Genomic DNA, 16176 nt, shown 5'->3' on the forward strand with positions numbered 1-16176 from the left:
AAATGGTAACTTTTCTAGTTTTTGATTTTTATATAATTATTATTTAGAAACGTTTTAAAATTATTTATTTAAAACTTTATTTTTATTTTTAAAAACAAAAAAAAAAGAGTTTACGATAGAATTTGTTGAAAATCCCAAAAAAGTGAATTTTGGATTTTAAGAACAAATGACTAGAATCTTTTAAATTTTGAATTCCCTATAATTTAGGAAATTAACTTTTTACAAAATCATGAATGGATGAAAAAGTGGATTTTGTAAAATCAAAAGCCAAAATCAACTTTAAAAACTAGTACCATTCAAGGCCTTAGTTTGTTAGAGAGAAGAAAGTGAAAACAGATCTCCCCGATTTTATTTATAGTCACTTTACTTGCCACGTCATATTATTCTGGATTAGTATATTATATCTGTTTGAATTAATCGTCAGCGTCTGTAGTCCAACGGTTAGGATAATTGCCTTCCAAGCAATAGACCCGGGTTCGACTCCCGGCAGACGCATTCTTTTTTATCATTTTAATCAGTTTAGAAAAACATAAAAGATAAAGACAAATGTGAATTGACGAATACGTCCTCGTCTTTATCGAAGCGAGCAAGGTAATAGATCAGAACGCGTTAACAGGGCAGTTTAGTAAATTTGGCCACACAAATGTTAGATTTCTTTGTGATAAAGACAGTACACAAGTCCTTTGTCTTTCTCGTTTGATATTTTCCAATTCCGCGTCTTTCTCTGTTGAAATCGAAAAAATTTTCAAAACAAAATCTAAGGAAAAAAGAGCAACAAGTTTCAAATCTCATTTGGGTTTTTCATTTTGAAAAGAAGGACCCATTTTTATCTCTCTCTTTGTTTTGTTTTCTCGAATCTGAAGGAGTAAAGTTAAAAGCTTTGAAGGAGAGAATCAATGGCGGGTTACAGAGCAGATGATGAATACGATTACCTATTCAAGGTTGTTCTGATAGGTGATTCAGGTGTGGGCAAATCCAATTTGCTTTCACGATTCACGAAGAACGAGTTTAGTCTCGAGTCAAAATCCACGATCGGGGTCGAGTTCGCGACTCGGAGTTTGAATGTTGATGATAAAGTCATCAAAGCTCAGATTTGGGATACTGCTGGTCAAGAAAGGTCTCATCTTTTTCAACCACATTGTTCATTTCTCGATCTGGTTTCTTATATTAGAACATTTTGATTGAAGTTTTGGGGTTTATGGTTTTGTTTGGTTGCCAAAGACAGTAAATTTTCAGCTTAGGTTAGATCTGTATCAATTGATTTAGATCCATTGGTATTGATCACTTTTATAAGAAGAGATCTGGATTAGTATGTGATTTTGACAACTTGGGTTTTGTGTAAGATAGGAGAATCCTATGATTATGATTATAAAGTTATCAGCTTTATCAAATTTCTTCTGTTGTTTTTGCTATTTTAGGTTTATGTGAGAGAGCTTGATTGGTTTCAGTAACTTCATTTCTACGATTCTTAGCTCTTCTTTCTCAGATTTCACCTAAGATTCTTCAATCATTATCGATTTCTTCTGTTGTTTTTGCTTAGTTTATTTATGTAAGAGAGCTTGATTGGTTTTAGTTGGATTCTTAAACTTTCATTTGAAGCTTTTACTTGGTCTTAATTTCAAAATTGAAAAGCTTCTTGCTTTGTATGATTTGCTATTCTCCATTTCTCTGATCAGTTTTGTAAAGCGTGCATAGTCTGAATTCGAAACTGTAAAGCTTCTTGCCTTTTTTGTGTTCCTGATGTTTCGGTTAACTTAATTCTCTGTTTCGTTGACTTTGTTTCAATAGGTACCGAGCCATCACTAGTGCGTATTACCGAGGAGCTGTTGGAGCGCTTCTTGTCTACGATGTAACCCGACACTCAACATTTGAAAACGTTGAGACTTGGCTGAAAGAACTCAGAAACCACACTGATCCAAACATTGTAGTCATGCTCGTGGGCAACAAATCTGACCTTCGCCATCTCGTGGCTGTTCAGACTGAAGATGCTAAGTCATTCGCCGAGAAAGAATCTCTCTACTTCATGGAAACCTCGGCTCTCGAAGCCACCAATGTTGAGAACGCTTTCGCCGAAGTCCTCACTCAGATTCACCACATTGTGAGCAAGAAGGCGATGGAAGCTGCGAGCGAATCCGCTAATGTTCCATCGAAAGGAGACAAGATCGATATCGGTAAAGATGTTTCAGCTGTGAAGAAAGGTGGATGCTGCTCGAACTAATCAGAGAGTAGAATTATTGTTAACAACCTAAGGATCGGTTTTTGTTAACGGTTCTATCGAATATGAAGATTGCTTTTAGGTTGAGTAATGCCCATTTGGTGTATTTCTGTTATTTATCTGATCTATCAATGTTATTGTTTGAAAATGCTATGTCAAATTTTCAGAACCCTAAATTATATTTATCTCAAACAATAGAATTGTTGAAAAGAAAAGATAAAAATAGTTTCTGCCTTTGATGATTTCAGTTTGGTTGAACATAATTTTCGGTTTGATTTCGTTTCACCGTATCGGTTCATTTTGGTTAAGTGGTACTAAAATCGATTTCTGTTAGGTTGGAATTTTGTTGTTTCGATTTTTTTGGTACAAAACCGAAGGATTACCAAAATATCCGGTTTAGTTTTGGTTTGTTTCGGTTAGCCTTTTTTAGCTCAATTTAGAGCTTGAAACTGAGCAATCGCCGGAGAAACTCTCACTCACAGTTATGGCTACGGCAATGGAAGAGCCAAGGAAGCTGAGAGGCCACAAATCAACTGCCACTTGTTGTATAGCTTCTCGTGACCGGCCTGGAATTGTTCTCACTTCCGGCGAGGTTTCTTAATCTCTAATTCAAACCTCTTTTTTCCGATGAATTTAGGTTTCGTTATTGTAGTTACTTCGCAAGATTCATAGTTTTCCGATCATACGATTATAGGATGGTTGCATTTGCTGGTTTGATTTGCGATGTAAAGATGTTCAATTCATCATCGATGTTGGAACAGAACCAGTTTCATCTCTTTGTTTCAAGACAGGTTTTGTCTCTTTGTGTTTTGTCTGTTTCTCTCTCTTTCAATTTCTTCTCTTTGTTGCAATTTGGTGATAACTTTTATTTGATTTTTCAGGTAATGAGAACATTCTCTATGCTTCTTGTGGAAACGAAATCAAGTCTTTCGATGTTCATACGGTAATTTAAAATGTTCAAACTTTGATTAACTAACTATAACCATATCCTTCACTTAGTTTTAAAGCTTCTCTCTTTATGCAATTTCATAGCTAAGTGCTACTTCTTGGAAGCCATTAGAGAGTTACAATTACAACAAAGATGAAGTTAACCAGGTAGAGATACTAAAAACTCGACTTTTCGAAAAAGTTATCATATTTACCTATGACATTGATGTTGACATCTTTTGATTTGTTAAAGGTAGTATGTAACGGAAGGTCGTCTTTTCTTGCTTCTGCAGATGATTCCGGCGATGTTAAGGTACACTCAATAGTTGTTCTTAATACTTAAAACTCTTAAAGATTACATAAACATGAATTTTGGTGGGACGGTTCTCGGTTTGATTAGTTTGCTTGTACACAGATCATCGACCTTGGTCAGAAATGCCTTTATAAAACCCTTAGAGCTGGTCACACAAGTGTATCCTTACTTCGTTTTTTTTACCCATTCTCGTCTATGAAACTCTACTAGCCTCGAAAAAATGTCTCAAATCAACACCTTAATGAGACATATAAGATATGTAGTTCTGTACAATTCATTCCATGGAGACCTTGGGAAGGTAACTAATATCTTATTGTGATTTGTTATTATATATACACATCTCTTCTAAAGTGTCTAATTTCTTTCAGTTATAACTGGTGGACTTGATTCAAAGCTTGTTTTATGGGATTTCTCAAAAGGTCGCTCGCAAAAGATTATAGACTTTGGTAAAGACTATGCCACTAATTCTGGTTTCTTTAGCCATATATATATGCAACAAATCTGATTTTGCAAGTCATTTCTGTAATCTTTCAGGATCTGATACAAATAATAACTCGGGACAATGCCTAAACCCTGCGTTTGTTCACTCAATAGCAATACCGGAAATGGACATGGTTGATAAGTTAGACAAGATATGTGCGGTTGCTAGAGGTGATGGAATTGTCAATTTGATCAATATCGAATCAGAACTTTCCCGAAAAGGAACATCATCAAAAGGAAGTAGCAGCAGCAGCAGCAACAATGTGGTCAAAAGGGTTTGTTTAGACTACTCTGTTGGTGGACACAATTCTGCTGTTTCTTGTGTAGCCTTTTCTCTGTTTCAGGAGAAAGGTAGATTCTTAATCTCTGGTGGTAATGATAAAACAGTCAAAATCTGGGATTGCTTTAAATGTCTTGATCCAAACAACAACAACAATAACAGTGATCTCCTCCATTTGAATATTAACCTAAGCAAGAAGGTAACTAAAAGCTCACATTGTTCTTTTTGCTCTTTTCTCTTTTGTCTGATTCTGAACATTTGTTGGTGTTTCTTAAACAGGTGAATTGGCTTTGCACGAATCAATCTGATTCTGAGAATCTTGTAGTGTGTGACACAACAAGAGTAGTTAAGGTTTACTCAATCTCTTAAATAGGCCTGATGGGTCCATAAAAATAGTCTAAAAGCTTCATCCTTTTTGACATTGTTATTAGTCTAAGAGATTCATTTTTATTTTTGACATTAGAATGGTTGCTTGATCTACAAGTTAGTTTATTTTTTTGTTTGATAACCAAATTATAAAGAATGATTACATTTAATTATTGAATTGTTAAATTCTTTTACTATCATCAACTTCATTACGTACTATTTGTTTGTTCTATACTTTTGTGTATTTAACTTCTCCCTTTCAGATTTTTCTTCTTGTCCCATTTACACAATTAAGATTTTGTTACGAAGTTGAAATCCAATTTATTTTTCAATAAATTATGTTATAATCATAACAAAAAATAACCTACCATTCTAACAATCTCAACTCAGAGCAACAAGTAATTTCTATTTGGATACTACGGAGACTTAGAAAATTAAGAGACTGGGGAAAAATAACAAATCAAACACTTCCCTCTTTAAGAGTAAAGAAGTCTCTAAACTGTGACAAACTCACAAGACCCTTCTTTCAAATTCCAATCTTTCCAACATTCCTCTTCTGTCCACTATGAAACCGCAGCAACCACAACCGCCATTGCTCCTCCTCCTCCTCCTCCCACTTCTCTTAACCACCGTCTCCTCCTATCCACTAAACCCAAAACAGCTCAAAGCTCTCCAATCACTCAACATCTCTACACCAACTAATGATCCCTGCAACAACAACAACAACCAATCCTCCTCCTCGTCCATAACTTGCGACGACGCTTCTCCTTACCGCCACATCACCTCAATCTCCTTCACAAACTGCTCCTCCACTCTATCTCTCCCCTCCAAAACACTCAAACCACTCTCAAAATCTCTCATCTCCCTCTCTTTCACTAACTGCCCTTCACTCTCTCCTCCATACCACCTCCCAATCTCCCTCCACTCCTTCTCCGCCGTCTCCTCCTTCCTCCAAAACAACCGTACCAAACTCTCCGGCCTCTTCCTCGCTCGTCTCAAAAACCTCAAAACCCTCTACATTTCCTCAACCCCAATCCAAACCTCTCGTCGTCTTTATGTCATCCTCGGAAACATGCATAAACTCACTTCCCTCACTATCTCAAACTCAAATCTCACTGGCCTTATCCCTAAATCTTTCCACTCAAATCTCAGATACATAGATTTATCAAACAACTCACTCAAAGGCTCAATACGCATTTCCATTACTCGTCTCAAAAACCTCAAGTCCTTAAACTTATCTCATAACTCTCTCTCTGGCCAAATACCAAACAAAATCAAAAGCTTAACTTTTCTAAAAAACTTATCTTTAGCTTCAAACAAACTATCAGGAACAATCCCAAATTCACTCTCATCTATCTCTGAACTTACACATTTGGATCTAAGTATGAATCAACTAAACGGAACCGTTCCAAGTTTCTTCTCCGAGATGAAGAACCTCAAACACTTGAATCTCGCTGATAACTCCTTCCATGGAGTTTTACCATTCAACGAAAGCTTCATCAAAAATCTCAACTTTTTCGAAATTGGAAGGAACAGTGAGCTCTGTTATAACAAAACTGTTCTCTCCTCGAACTTGAAATTGGAGGGTCTTGCTCCGTGTGATAAATACGGTTTTCCTTTATGGTCTCCGTCGCAAAAGGAGGAATCTTTGTCAGGAGAAAACGATTACGACGTTGAAGGAGGCAATGAGGAGAAGACGGAGAATCTGAAGACGAAGGAAGAAGAAGAAGAAGAACACAAAGGTTCCAACAAGACTCTGTTTGGTCTCGGCATTGGTCTTTTCTCGCTTGTGTTCTTAATCCTCTTCCTCTTTTATCTCGCTAAAAGGTGTCGTTTGATTTGAGAAGTCTGGGACGTAGTAATTTTGTATTGGTTGTGTATTCACCCTTCTCTCCTTCTAAATGTTTTATTTTATTTTCTCCTGTTTTAGTATTTATGAATTGTGGTTATGAGTGTATTTATGAATTGTGGTTATGAGTATCTTTAGTTTTATTTATACAAATTTGTTCAAAACATAGGGTTAGTTTAGGGACTGTGTAGTCCAGAGACATATTCATCTATAAGGACAATGAAATCAAAGGAGCTGCTTTTGATTGATTTTAGTTTTGATGATGACATTGAATAAAATAAGAAACATATCTCCAAGGTTCTTGGAAGATTTAGATTCTACCAAACTGATGTCAAAAGATTTACTACAACAAGAAATTCTTTAACATCCAAAGATAACAACTTAAAATAAGCTAGAATCAACAAAAATCTTTAAAGATCAAAACACTTTTTAACCAGTGATGTTCTGAGACTTGTTGAGGATAACTCCTTCATACTTGACCTGGAACCATTTCATTGCATCATCCTTGGTTACTCTGTGTTGAATACCAACACGAGTCTTGCATCTACGGCGGCGAGCCACACGATATCCTGGGCGTTCAAGGACAACGTAAAAGTCCATTCCGTAGATACCAGTGGAAGGATCGTACCTATATACACAAAATAAAACACATGAGAACAGTAAACATTTCAAATAAACCAGTTAATCAGTTTCGAATCTAACACCCTTGAAAAACAGTAAAGCATTCATCTTTTACTAGACCCAAATCTAGCATTCAACCAAAAACTAGTAAAGGGCTCATTTTTAATCCAATCCATACTTAAAATTCCACAAAAACTATAACACTCAGCGAAAACCAAAGTAGTCTGCATTCTGACTAAACCTCACAAAACCCCTAATTTAGAGACTTGACATTTAGATGCAACTGAAATTCTTTTAAACATATACAGATACATGAAGAATCCAAGTACCAAAACCATTATACAAAGCCATTAATGTAACTAATTCAAGGAAACTTTCATCGCAAAAGAAACAGAAAACTTACTTGATTCCAAGATCAATGTGCTCTTGGATACCAAATCCAAAGCAACCAGTGTCACTGAAGTTCCTCCTAAGAAGCTCATACTCCTTAACTTTCAAACCACTCTCAAGAAGCTGCATTGCCTTCTCACCTCTCACAGTCACATAACACGCAATCTTCTCATTACGCCTGATACCAAAAGACCTCACAGTGTACCTCGCTGTATAACAAAAACCACAACATACATCAGAATCAAGATCAACACAAAATCAAACTTAAATCCCTGAAAGATTTCAAATTCACATACCCTTAGAGAAGACAGGGGTTTGTCCACTGAGCTGCTCCAACACCTATACGAAATAACCAAAAACAATAATTCAAATCTAAATCACTAAATCAATGATGGATAATCGTAAAGGTCAGATTTTTACAAACAAAATCGAACCTTGGAGGCACGAGTGAGACGATCACCACTCTCACCAACGGAAATGTTGAGAACAAGTTTCTGAACCTTAATGTCCCTCATGGGGTTCGAGAGCTTCTTCTCCGACGCCTGAGAAACAAAACAAAGCCGAAAAATAAACCCATTGAACTAAACACATTTTCATTGAATCGATCTACAGAGACGAACGAAACAAATACCATTTTAAGGAGATCAATGTCGAGCTAAGAGACGAAGCAGTGTAGAGTTTGCAAAGCCCAAAACTGCGTCGAGTGCAAAGTGAGAGAACTTATATGGGTCGGTACTTAGGGTTTCTTGAATTAACGCAATGACGAAATTACCCCTTTGATTTATTAAAATGGTTTAATGGGCCAATATTATAAAGCCCATAAGAAAAGCATAATCTTAAGCATATATTTGGCCTTCTTAGTTACATAAGGCAAATAGTCTTTCATTCGCCGAATCACTTTATTATGTATGAGTTTTAAAATTAACGATAGATAATTTTTTATGAGACTGTGGAAACGCAAATCTTCATTTATTTTTGGAAGAACAGAATAAATAAGAGTTATTGAGAAAACAAATTTTTACAGTTAATGCCATGACAATGACAACAAAATCAAGAAGACTAGTTAAGACACTATGAAGTCTATCATCGTGGTCCAGAGAGCTCAATGGCTTCAATAATAAAGGACTGCTCTTCATGACCATTACTGTAGTTCCTAGAGACACTTGGAGCTCTAGCTTCATACCCTCCTTCACACTGTTCCACTAAACCTTCTAGTACCTTCAACACTTGAGACATCCTCGGTCTTAGATTCGGATGTGGCTGTGTACAAAGCAAAGCCAATTCCACTACTTCCTCCAACACCAAATCATCAAACTCTCCCTTCAAATCTCTGTCCACCATCTCTGCAAATCTCTTCTCTGCTTTCAATGTCCTTACCTACAAAAACCAATGGTTTAGATTTAAGTTTTGTCCTTATGGGTTCAGTCTAAGTTGAGTAAATGACTCATAGAATTTTTTTACTTACCCAGCTCAATATCATTCCTTTTCGAACTTGACCATTGCCTTGATCAATCATCTTATGACCTGTTATGAGTTCAAGGATTAGTACTCCGAATCCGAAAACATCGGTTTTCTCTGAGGACTGTCCAGTGGAAAGGTACTCGGGAGCGATGTGTCCAATGGTTCCTCGGACTGCGGTAGTGACATGTGAATCTCTCTGGTCTAAAAGCTTTGCTAGACCAAAATCGCCAACTATTGCTTCAAAGCTCTCATCAAGTAGAATATTTGCAGCTTTGACGTCTCTGTGAATAATCTTTGGATTGCATTGCTCGTGCAAGTAAACAAGTCCTCGAGCTGCGCCGAGTGCAATGCTTATCCTCCGATTCCAATCTAGAGACGGCTTTTCTCCATAATTGTCTGAAACATGTAATCTTATAAGGAACTTTTCGCGTTATATATCGAAAGAATAACAAAACAAGAAATGTGTTAATTGAAAACCTCTCAGACGATCAGCTACGCTTCCATTTGGCATGTACGGATACACAAGCATTCTCTCTTCCGGGGTCATACAGAATCCAAAGAGGCGTAAAAGGTTACGGTGAACAGCTAAGCCAATCATCTCTACTTCGGTTTGAAACTGAACTTCTCCTGTATAAATCGGATCTTTCAATCTTTTAACTGCCACCACAGTTCCATTTGGGAGATACCCTTTATAAACCATCCCAAACCCTCCTTGTCCCAAAATGTTCTTTGGACTAAAATTGCTTGTTGCGGTTTGTATTTCGCGAAAACTGAACCTTTTCAGATGGCCGATTTCAAATTCGTAGTCTTGCTGCACTAAGAAATCCATAAAAAGTAATGCAGATTTTAGCAAAGTCTTGACATATATTGTATATGACAGACAGAGAGAGACTATTAGATATGTACCGTGTGATCTTGAGAGACGTGATCGATGCCAAAGCACCCAGAAGAAGAGAAACATTAGGGAGATGATAAAGGCAACAACAATGCCAAATGCAAAAGAGAGCACTAAGCTGTGATGTTTGCTATTGTCCTTTTCAGACAAACCCGTCGCTGCAGATCGATTGCAGCTAGTTAAATAAACGAAACCATGTTTTAAATAAAGTTTTGCAAAGAATTTTCGAAGCAACATACCATTTCTCACAGGTGTAGCATCTGAGCAAAGCTCTTGGGAAGCTGGACCACAAAGAAATGCATTTCCTACAATCCTAAAACAGAAAAGTTTATCAAGAAGCTTTCACATAAGTTGCAACGGCTAATAATCATGCATTTTTCGCATATCTTACCTGTAATCTTTTGCTGATATATTCGGAGTTGGTCCGCTTAGATTGTTGAAAGATAGATCCCTATTCAAGTTTTTCATAAATAAAAAAACATTAGTCTAAGAAACATTATACGAAATAGAAATTTCCTGGAGCTGTAATGTTAGGTAGAGTAAGACATACAAGAAAGAAAGACCTGAGAGGCCAGCGACGAGGTGAGGGACTTGCCCAGATAAAAGATTCCTGCTAAGCCGCCTACAAGACTTAACCTTGTAAGAAAATAACAATTGCAACATTAAGTAAATCAAGAATCTTTGCATCAAACTCACAAGTAGTTTAAGTGAGTTAAGAACCCTAAAGAAGCTGGGATTTCACCACTAAACCGATTCCCCGATAAATCAAGCGTTTCAAGCTCAGAGAGTTGGCCTAACTCAGAAGGAATCGGACCAGTTAACTGATTATTCTGAAGTAACCTACAATAATAACAAGTAACCCCATTAGTTACAACAACACATACTTGAATTCCAAGATTAACCACAAATTCATTTAACTCACAAAGTATGAAGATGAGTTAATTCCCCAATACTAGTAGATAGTATCCCTGATAATCCTTTACTAGCCATCTCTCTGCATTAAAGATTTCAATAAACTCAGCAAAGAAACGTTTCTCAGAGACATTTAGTCGAACAAGTGGTGTGCAAAAGATACTCACAGAGAAACCACAAAACCTTCAGAAGAACAACCAACCATGTTCCAAGTACAAGGATCAACAGAGTTAATATCCCAACCAGACAAAACCTCTTTCTCATCTTTCATCTTGTTCTTCACTGACATTAACGCAGCCACTACAATAACCCAAAAATATGGATTAAGTCAAAACCTTTTTACACAATAAAAGAAAGATCTTTGATACTTTTTTCACCTTCATAGTTAACACCCTTGGGAGATAAAAGACTATCCATGGCAGAAACAGAGTCAAGAACAGAGTAATAATAAACCCAGATTCCTAAAAACAGAAACTTCATCAAAGAAATCTCCATCGTAGAAAAAGTATAAGAATTCTCTAGACTTCAATGTTAGTTATCATTTGTATGCCCTTTCTTCTAGGGCAGACCATTTGAAACATTATAAATACATTAAAAAGATAAGTTTTTTTTGGCATTAAATTGAATCGAGATGAAGAAGAAGAAGAAGAAGACAAATAAAGAAATTGACGATTATAGCAAATGGAAGCGGGAAAATCCTCGAAGTTGTCAAACGATTGTTTCCTTGTCTTCTGTTCTGTAAGACTTTTTTTTGTTTTTATATCTGACTTTTGACAGTGTTAGTGAGATTAGATCCTCTGTAATCGGTTCTACGAGAACAATGGTACAACAGCACACTCTTGAATCTGATATGGTATTCCGATCAACGGCTTGATTTATCTTTATTTCACCATTGAAAAAGTCAATAATGCTCAAGACTAATGCTCGTATGAACGATATTGGGTTAGTAATAAGTTGGGTTAGTATGGAATAAATGGTGTGACACAATATTTGAATGGTGATGATTTTTGTAACAATAACAAAAAATAATTATCTTGCGACTAAAATAATTATCAAGTTTTAATTAATTTTTGATAACATTTCGAGTAATAGCAAAGTCTTCAAGCTTCAAGACTCTTAAAACATGCAATATAATGCTTATGTGCTCATGCACGGCTGATTTAGTCATTTTACCCTTTCTCCATAAATCTTGTTTAGCCTCATTTTACACTTTTTCGTTGCAATTAGGACATATAATTCCTTCATGTGTTAATGGTCCTCATTCCTCTGCTAATCGCTTCCATTCTCATACCATTTTAACATGAAATAATTCCGCGACGAATTTTCAGAGATCTATCCCAAAAAAACATTATGTCCTTGAGTTTTTAGTAGGTCTTGTACATACCGATACCCTTTATATCCTGCAATTAATAGTTCATTTGCAACTTCAGGACTATCCTTCGCCCAAGAAATGATCTTTGATTTGATAATAACGTCACTTGCTTGCTTTTCATCTACAATATCCACACCAAAGTCATCTCACGTAAGATTCTATAAGTATAATATTAAAGAACATTTTTCTAGAAATATAATATTAAATTTTTTTACCTGAAATGACTGAGGTAGAGTCGATATAGGTAGAATCAAAGTAACTGAAGGTACCGAGAAAAAGTTCATTAGGGTCACCAACCGCCTTAATCGTAACGGGGTCAACGTGTTTTGAGATACCATAATTTTCGGTATCCCAATACACAACGTTTTTGGCAAGTGTGTAAAAGGTATCCTTTTTTGCAAGTGCGTAACAACTATCCTCTTCAAACGGTAGAATTACAAACTAACTAAAATAATTTACCTTGTAATTCAGTAGAGTAAATTTTACAAATTCTTGTTTAAATTACTTATGTATTGGTCTTAAACAGCTTGGTCTTTTTAGTTTTGAGTTTGGATATAATTGATCTTGGATCTAATGCTTTCTTGAGTTTTTTATATTACCTATGTTAGTATGTTTGCATTTCTGCTACTGATCTCAAATCATTGTAAAATCTCTCATACATATCATTTAGAATGTGGGTAAAATTATACTATGAAATAGTAATAAAAGCGCAAATATATCATAAAGCAAAAATGTGAACGATAAGATGATCCAAACTAAATTCGAAATGGTATCAAAGTGGCAAAGACGGTCTATGGCATAATTCACCAAAGCCACTGCTTACGACATCATTAAAAATATAGAATTATTTTCTGAATATTGGTTAGGTTGTGTATGCACACAATTCGTCCATGTCATATTGTCATATAGTATTTTTATCATTTTTAAGTTAATGTTTTGCTAATGTGATTGTTTTTTCATATATTTAAAGATTTTGAACCATATATTATTTTGTAAAGTCACGTGGATCCACCATTTTTCGTAGGTGCATGAAATAATTTGAACAAAACTTACAAATATTAGTTTTGTAATTAAAATAAAAGATATTTTTAAATTTATAGTGTTAGCATCTTTCAATCATTTATGAAAATTAAATAATAAAATAAATATTGTATTATTTATTTTTTCTAAATATCAAATAAAACATTTTTTTATACAGTAAATTACAATTTTTTTCTTTTAAACTTGTTTGTTAAGTTTTATATTTTTGATTTCGCTTTAGGGAATTATAGATGTTTTGACTAATTTAATAGTTAAGTGTATTGAATAATAACTCGAGCAATTAAATTAACCATTAGATCACATCTCGTCCAAATCGTTGAGTTACCACAGAAACTTGAGATCAAGTGTTTGAATCTATCTCGGTACCCACTTCTCTTCTCTCTTCCTCTCTCTCTCTCTCATGTTGTTACGTAAATGATTTGGAGATTAAACTAAAATTATTATAATTTGAACAATTTTATTATTAGAGAAGCAATTTCTTTTTTCTCCTAGTGAATTATTATTATTGAAGTGATTAAACTAGTGTTTTCTACACCTATAAATAATGTTTTGCAGATGTAATTTGAATCATTTGATCAGTTAACGCAAATACCTAAACAAGAGTCCTAAGCTTCGCCGCCCGATAATAATGTATGATTTGATGCCACGTCAACAAAATACCATTCAAATTCGGTTTGATAAATTTCGGTTCGGTTCAGGTAAAAACCGTTTGGTTCGACCAGCCTTAAAAACCGAACCCTCTCTAAACTCGTTTGTCGTTCTCGCTCTCTCTCCGCCGCTTTCTCTCTAAAATGGTGATCGATGTTCGAAAAATGTTTCCTTTTTCCCGAAATTCACAGTAAAAAAGATATGAATTCTCTAAAATCTTTGAGATACAGTAGCATTAGAGAAGCTTTGACACATCAAAACCCAACAAAGTCTTCATTTTTATGCCCACTTTACTTCTACAATCAACGAAGATGGTTAAAGCCTGTAGATTCAGCACAAACAAGGTTAGAGAATCGAACAAGAGATCATCAATTAGACAAAATCATTCCCCAGATTAGGAAACTAAACATCATCCTCGAGATTTCAAAACTCATGTCTAGCAAAAAGCGTGGTCCTTTTGTTTCTTTGCAGCTTATGTCTAGATGGAAGAATCTCGTTGGTTTGAATGTAAATGTTGGAGCTTTTATCGGTAAGTATCCTCATGCTTTTGAGATCTTTACACATCCTTTTAGTAAGAATCTTTGTTGTAAGATTACTGAGAAGTTTAAGGTATTGATTGATGAGGAAGAGAATGTTGTTAGAGAGTGTGAGGTTGATGCTGTGAAGAGGGTAAAGAAGTTGTTGTTGTTGTCGAAACACGGTGTTCTTCGTGTACATGCTTTGAGGTTGATTAGAAAGGAATTGGGTTTGCCTGAGGATTTTCGAGATTCTATTTTAGCTAAGTATAGTTCAGAGTTCAGGTTAGTTGATTTGGAGACTTTAGAGTTAGTTGATAGAGATGATGAGAGTTTGTGTGTGGCAAAAGTTGAGGAGTGGAGAGAAGTTGAATATAGAGAGAAATGGTTAAGTAAGTTTGAGACGAATTACGCGTTTCCTATTCATCTTCCTACAGGGTTCAAGATTGAGAAAGGGTTTAGAGAAGAGTTAAAGAATTGGCAAAGGGTTCCTTATGTGAAGCCTTATGATAGAAAGGAGATTTCTCGAGGGTTAGAGCGATTCGAGAAGCGTGTTGTTGCAGTTATCCATGAGCTTCTGAGCTTAACGGTAGAGAAAATGGTTGAAGTTGAGAGATTAGCTCATTTTCGAAAGGATCTTGGTATTGAAGTAAACGTGAGGGAAGTTATATTGAAACATCCCGGGATTTTCTATGTGTCGACGAAAGGAAGTAGTCAGACTTTGTTTCTAAGAGAAGCTTATAGCAAAGGGTGTTTGATTGAGCCGAACCCGATATACAATGTGAGGAGGAAAATGCTTGATCTTGTGTTGTTGAAAACGCGTTATTCGAGAATGTTGTTACAAAGGGAAGATGAAACTCATAGAGAAGAGAAGAGTAGAGATGTTTTGATTAGCTCTAATGAAGATTGGGAAGGAGGGAGAGATGGAGATTGGGTCTTACCAATTTTGGGGAAATGAAGTTTGTGCAAAAGTCCCATTCAAGTCCCAAAGTGTATCAGATTGAAGTTGTTTTCTCAAACACCGAGTTTACTGCAAAGGAAACTTCATCTGGCAGTGCAAGAACAACCTCTTGGATGAAGAATGATATTGTCATGCACAAACAACTCTCTGCTGCCTCTAGAACTAGAAGGTCATCAGCAATGTCCTTGACCAAAAGTGTAATTATGATGAAACTGTAGCAAACAAGAAACTATTTGGTGGGTTTTGATTTACGAGTAGGAAGAAGAACACAAGATGAAGATTACTTCATTAGAAATTCATTTTGGCTTTATGTGAAAACTCTCAAAAGTCATAAACAAATTTAGTAATAACAACAATTGAAACTAAGATTTTAAGTTTAACAAAATGGGCTCCAAACAATTTGGTTGATGATGAAGGAGAGAAGAGTTAAGAGTATCCTCCAACGTACTATCAGGCCTCCATCAAATCTCCATGTATTGGTTTTGTACAACTTAAAAGCCAATAAGGCCCATGAAACTAGAGAACAGTATTTACGTAGGCTCATAAACATCCTAACTTGGTATAGATATCCTAACAATGTTTTTGTCAAAAATGCTTTAGAAGTTAGAACTATTATTTTTCTGGCAATTGCAACAGATATCAAAGTGTTTTGAATGTTAACTTAGCTAGTAAAACTAAAAAGTAAAAGGTGAAGAGATCAAATAAAATGTTTTCTTTATTATATATAAAAAGTGACAAATTTTAACCAAATAAAGAAAGAAAAGTGAAAAAAGAAGAAAGTCAAGAAGAGAATGAAAGGATGTGAAGATATAGACGTGACGAAAGTGTTAATGGTTTTAAGTACTTTGGTTTATCTCTTTTTGGTGAATAAGAAGAACAATATCCACATCGAAAATATGATTTTTCTTTATAAAAATAAAAAGTTTATAA

At 35.4% G+C, this 16176-nt stretch overlaps 6 protein-coding genes and 1 non-coding gene across 11 annotated transcripts; 5 read left to right on the forward strand and 2 right to left on the reverse strand.

The window, feature by feature from the left end:
* The first annotated feature begins 423 nt into the window (after positions 1-423).
* On the forward strand, positions 424-495 carry AT5G45745. The gene has a single exon. It is a non-coding gene; the product is annotated as a tRNA-Gly (tRNA).
* Positions 496-638: 143 nt separating this feature from the next.
* On the forward strand, positions 639-2524 carry RABA1c (RAB GTPase homolog A1C). Its single transcript, NM_123942.2, has 2 exons — positions 639-1117; positions 1789-2524. The coding sequence occupies exons 1-2, from the start codon at positions 897-899 to the stop codon at positions 2216-2218; spliced, it is 651 nt and encodes a 216-aa protein (NP_199387.1). The 5' UTR covers positions 639-896; the 3' UTR covers positions 2219-2524.
* An 87-nt stretch (positions 2525-2611) lies between these two features.
* AT5G45760 (Transducin/WD40 repeat-like superfamily protein) lies at positions 2612-4781 on the forward strand. Of its 2 annotated transcripts, NM_123943.2 has the most exons (10): positions 2612-2807; positions 2910-3006; positions 3097-3158; positions 3248-3310; positions 3396-3455; positions 3558-3614; positions 3711-3753; positions 3824-3901; positions 3990-4414; positions 4495-4781. In NM_123943.2, the coding sequence occupies exons 1-10, from the start codon at positions 2700-2702 to the stop codon at positions 4582-4584; spliced, it is 1083 nt and encodes a 360-aa protein (NP_568648.1). In that variant the 5' UTR covers positions 2612-2699; the 3' UTR covers positions 4585-4781. The 2 variants fall into 2 exon arrangements, with proteins under 2 accessions (NP_568648.1, NP_974892.1); NM_203163.1 differs by lacking the exon at positions 3824-3901 and having other exon boundaries at positions 2690-2807; positions 4495-4774.
* Positions 4782-4911: 130 nt separating this feature from the next.
* Positions 4912-6500, forward strand: RLP55 (receptor like protein 55). The gene has a single exon (NM_123944.3). It carries the CDS (start codon positions 5147-5149, stop codon positions 6422-6424), a length of 1278 nt encoding a protein of 425 aa, NP_199389.1. The 5' UTR covers positions 4912-5146; the 3' UTR covers positions 6425-6500.
* A 70-nt stretch (positions 6501-6570) lies between these two features.
* On the reverse strand, positions 6571-8161 carry AT5G45775 (Ribosomal L5P family protein). Of its 2 annotated transcripts, NM_123945.4 has the most exons (5): positions 8073-8161; positions 7876-7983; positions 7738-7780; positions 7455-7650; positions 6571-7058 (listed from the first exon to the last, which is right to left on the reverse strand). In NM_123945.4, the coding sequence occupies exons 1-5, from the start codon at positions 8073-8075 to the stop codon at positions 6860-6862; spliced, it is 549 nt and encodes a 182-aa protein (NP_568649.2). In that variant the 5' UTR covers positions 8076-8161; the 3' UTR covers positions 6571-6859. The 2 variants fall into 2 exon arrangements, with proteins under 2 accessions (NP_568649.2, NP_851137.1); NM_180806.1 differs by lacking the exon at positions 8073-8161 and having other exon boundaries at positions 6644-7058; positions 7876-8049.
* Positions 8162-8376: 215 nt separating this feature from the next.
* On the reverse strand, positions 8377-11485 carry AT5G45780 (Leucine-rich repeat protein kinase family protein). Of its 2 annotated transcripts, NM_123946.4 has the most exons (11): positions 11087-11485; positions 10877-11009; positions 10720-10791; positions 10494-10637; positions 10348-10419; positions 10189-10248; positions 10037-10110; positions 9809-9955; positions 9380-9718; positions 8907-9298; positions 8377-8818 (listed from the first exon to the last, which is right to left on the reverse strand). In NM_123946.4, exons 1-11 carry the CDS (start codon positions 11202-11204, stop codon positions 8525-8527), a joined length of 1845 nt encoding a protein of 614 aa, NP_199390.2. In that variant the 5' UTR covers positions 11205-11485; the 3' UTR covers positions 8377-8524. The 2 variants fall into 2 exon arrangements, with proteins under 2 accessions (NP_199390.2, NP_001332550.1); NM_001344639.1 differs by having other exon boundaries at positions 8391-8818; positions 10877-11422.
* Positions 11486-13879: 2394 nt separating this feature from the next.
* On the forward strand, positions 13880-15590 carry AT5G45790 (Ubiquitin carboxyl-terminal hydrolase family protein; the record flags this gene model as incomplete). Of its 2 annotated transcripts, NM_123947.2 has the most annotated exons (2): positions 13880-14114; positions 14242-15243. In NM_123947.2, the coding sequence occupies exons 1-2, from the start codon at positions 14052-14054 to the stop codon at positions 15241-15243; spliced, it is 1065 nt and encodes a 354-aa protein (NP_199391.2). In that variant the 5' UTR covers positions 13880-14051. The 2 variants fall into 2 exon arrangements, with proteins under 2 accessions (NP_199391.2, NP_001190477.1); NM_001203548.2 differs by having other exon boundaries at positions 13880-15590.
* Positions 15591-16176: the final 586 nt, after the last annotated feature.

This window comes from Arabidopsis thaliana, chromosome 5, assembly GCF_000001735.4.
Source record: "Arabidopsis thaliana chromosome 5, partial sequence".
NCBI classification, from domain to species: domain Eukaryota; kingdom Viridiplantae; phylum Streptophyta; class Magnoliopsida; order Brassicales; family Brassicaceae; genus Arabidopsis; species Arabidopsis thaliana.

Coding starts and splice junctions, on each gene's coding strand:
- AT5G45775 (NM_123945.4), bottom strand. Junction 7,781..7,875: donor GTCTCACTCGTGCCTCCAAG/GTTCGATTTTGT, acceptor TATTTCGTATAG/GTGTTGGAGCAGCTCAGTGG. Junction 7,059..7,454: donor CACATTGATCTTGGAATCAA/GTAAGTTTTCTG, acceptor TTGTGTATATAG/GTACGATCCTTCCACTGGTA.
- RLP55 (NM_123944.3), top strand. CDS start 5,147: ATGAAACCGCAGCAACCACAACCGCCATTGCTCCTCCTCCTCCTCCTC.
- AT5G45780 (NM_123946.4), bottom strand. CDS start 11,204: ATGGAGATTTCTTTGATGAAGTTTCTGTTTTTAGGAATCTGGGTTTAT. Junction 10,792..10,876: donor GAAGGTTTTGTGGTTTCTCT/GTGAGTATCTTT, acceptor TCTTTAATGCAG/AGAGATGGCTAGTAAAGGAT. Junction 10,249..10,347: donor CTCTCAGGTCTTTCTTTCTT/GTATGTCTTACT, acceptor AAACTTGAATAG/GGATCTATCTTTCAACAATC.
- RABA1c (NM_123942.2), top strand. CDS start 897: ATGGCGGGTTACAGAGCAGATGATGAATACGATTACCTATTCAAGGTT. Junction 1,118..1,788: donor GATACTGCTGGTCAAGAAAG/GTCTCATCTTTT, acceptor TTGTTTCAATAG/GTACCGAGCCATCACTAGTG.
- AT5G45760 (NM_123943.2), top strand. CDS start 2,700: ATGGCTACGGCAATGGAAGAGCCAAGGAAGCTGAGAGGCCACAAATCA. Junction 3,007..3,096: donor ATCTCTTTGTTTCAAGACAG/GTTTTGTCTCTT, acceptor TTGATTTTTCAG/GTAATGAGAACATTCTCTAT. Junction 3,456..3,557: donor ATGATTCCGGCGATGTTAAG/GTACACTCAATA, acceptor GCTTGTACACAG/ATCATCGACCTTGGTCAGAA.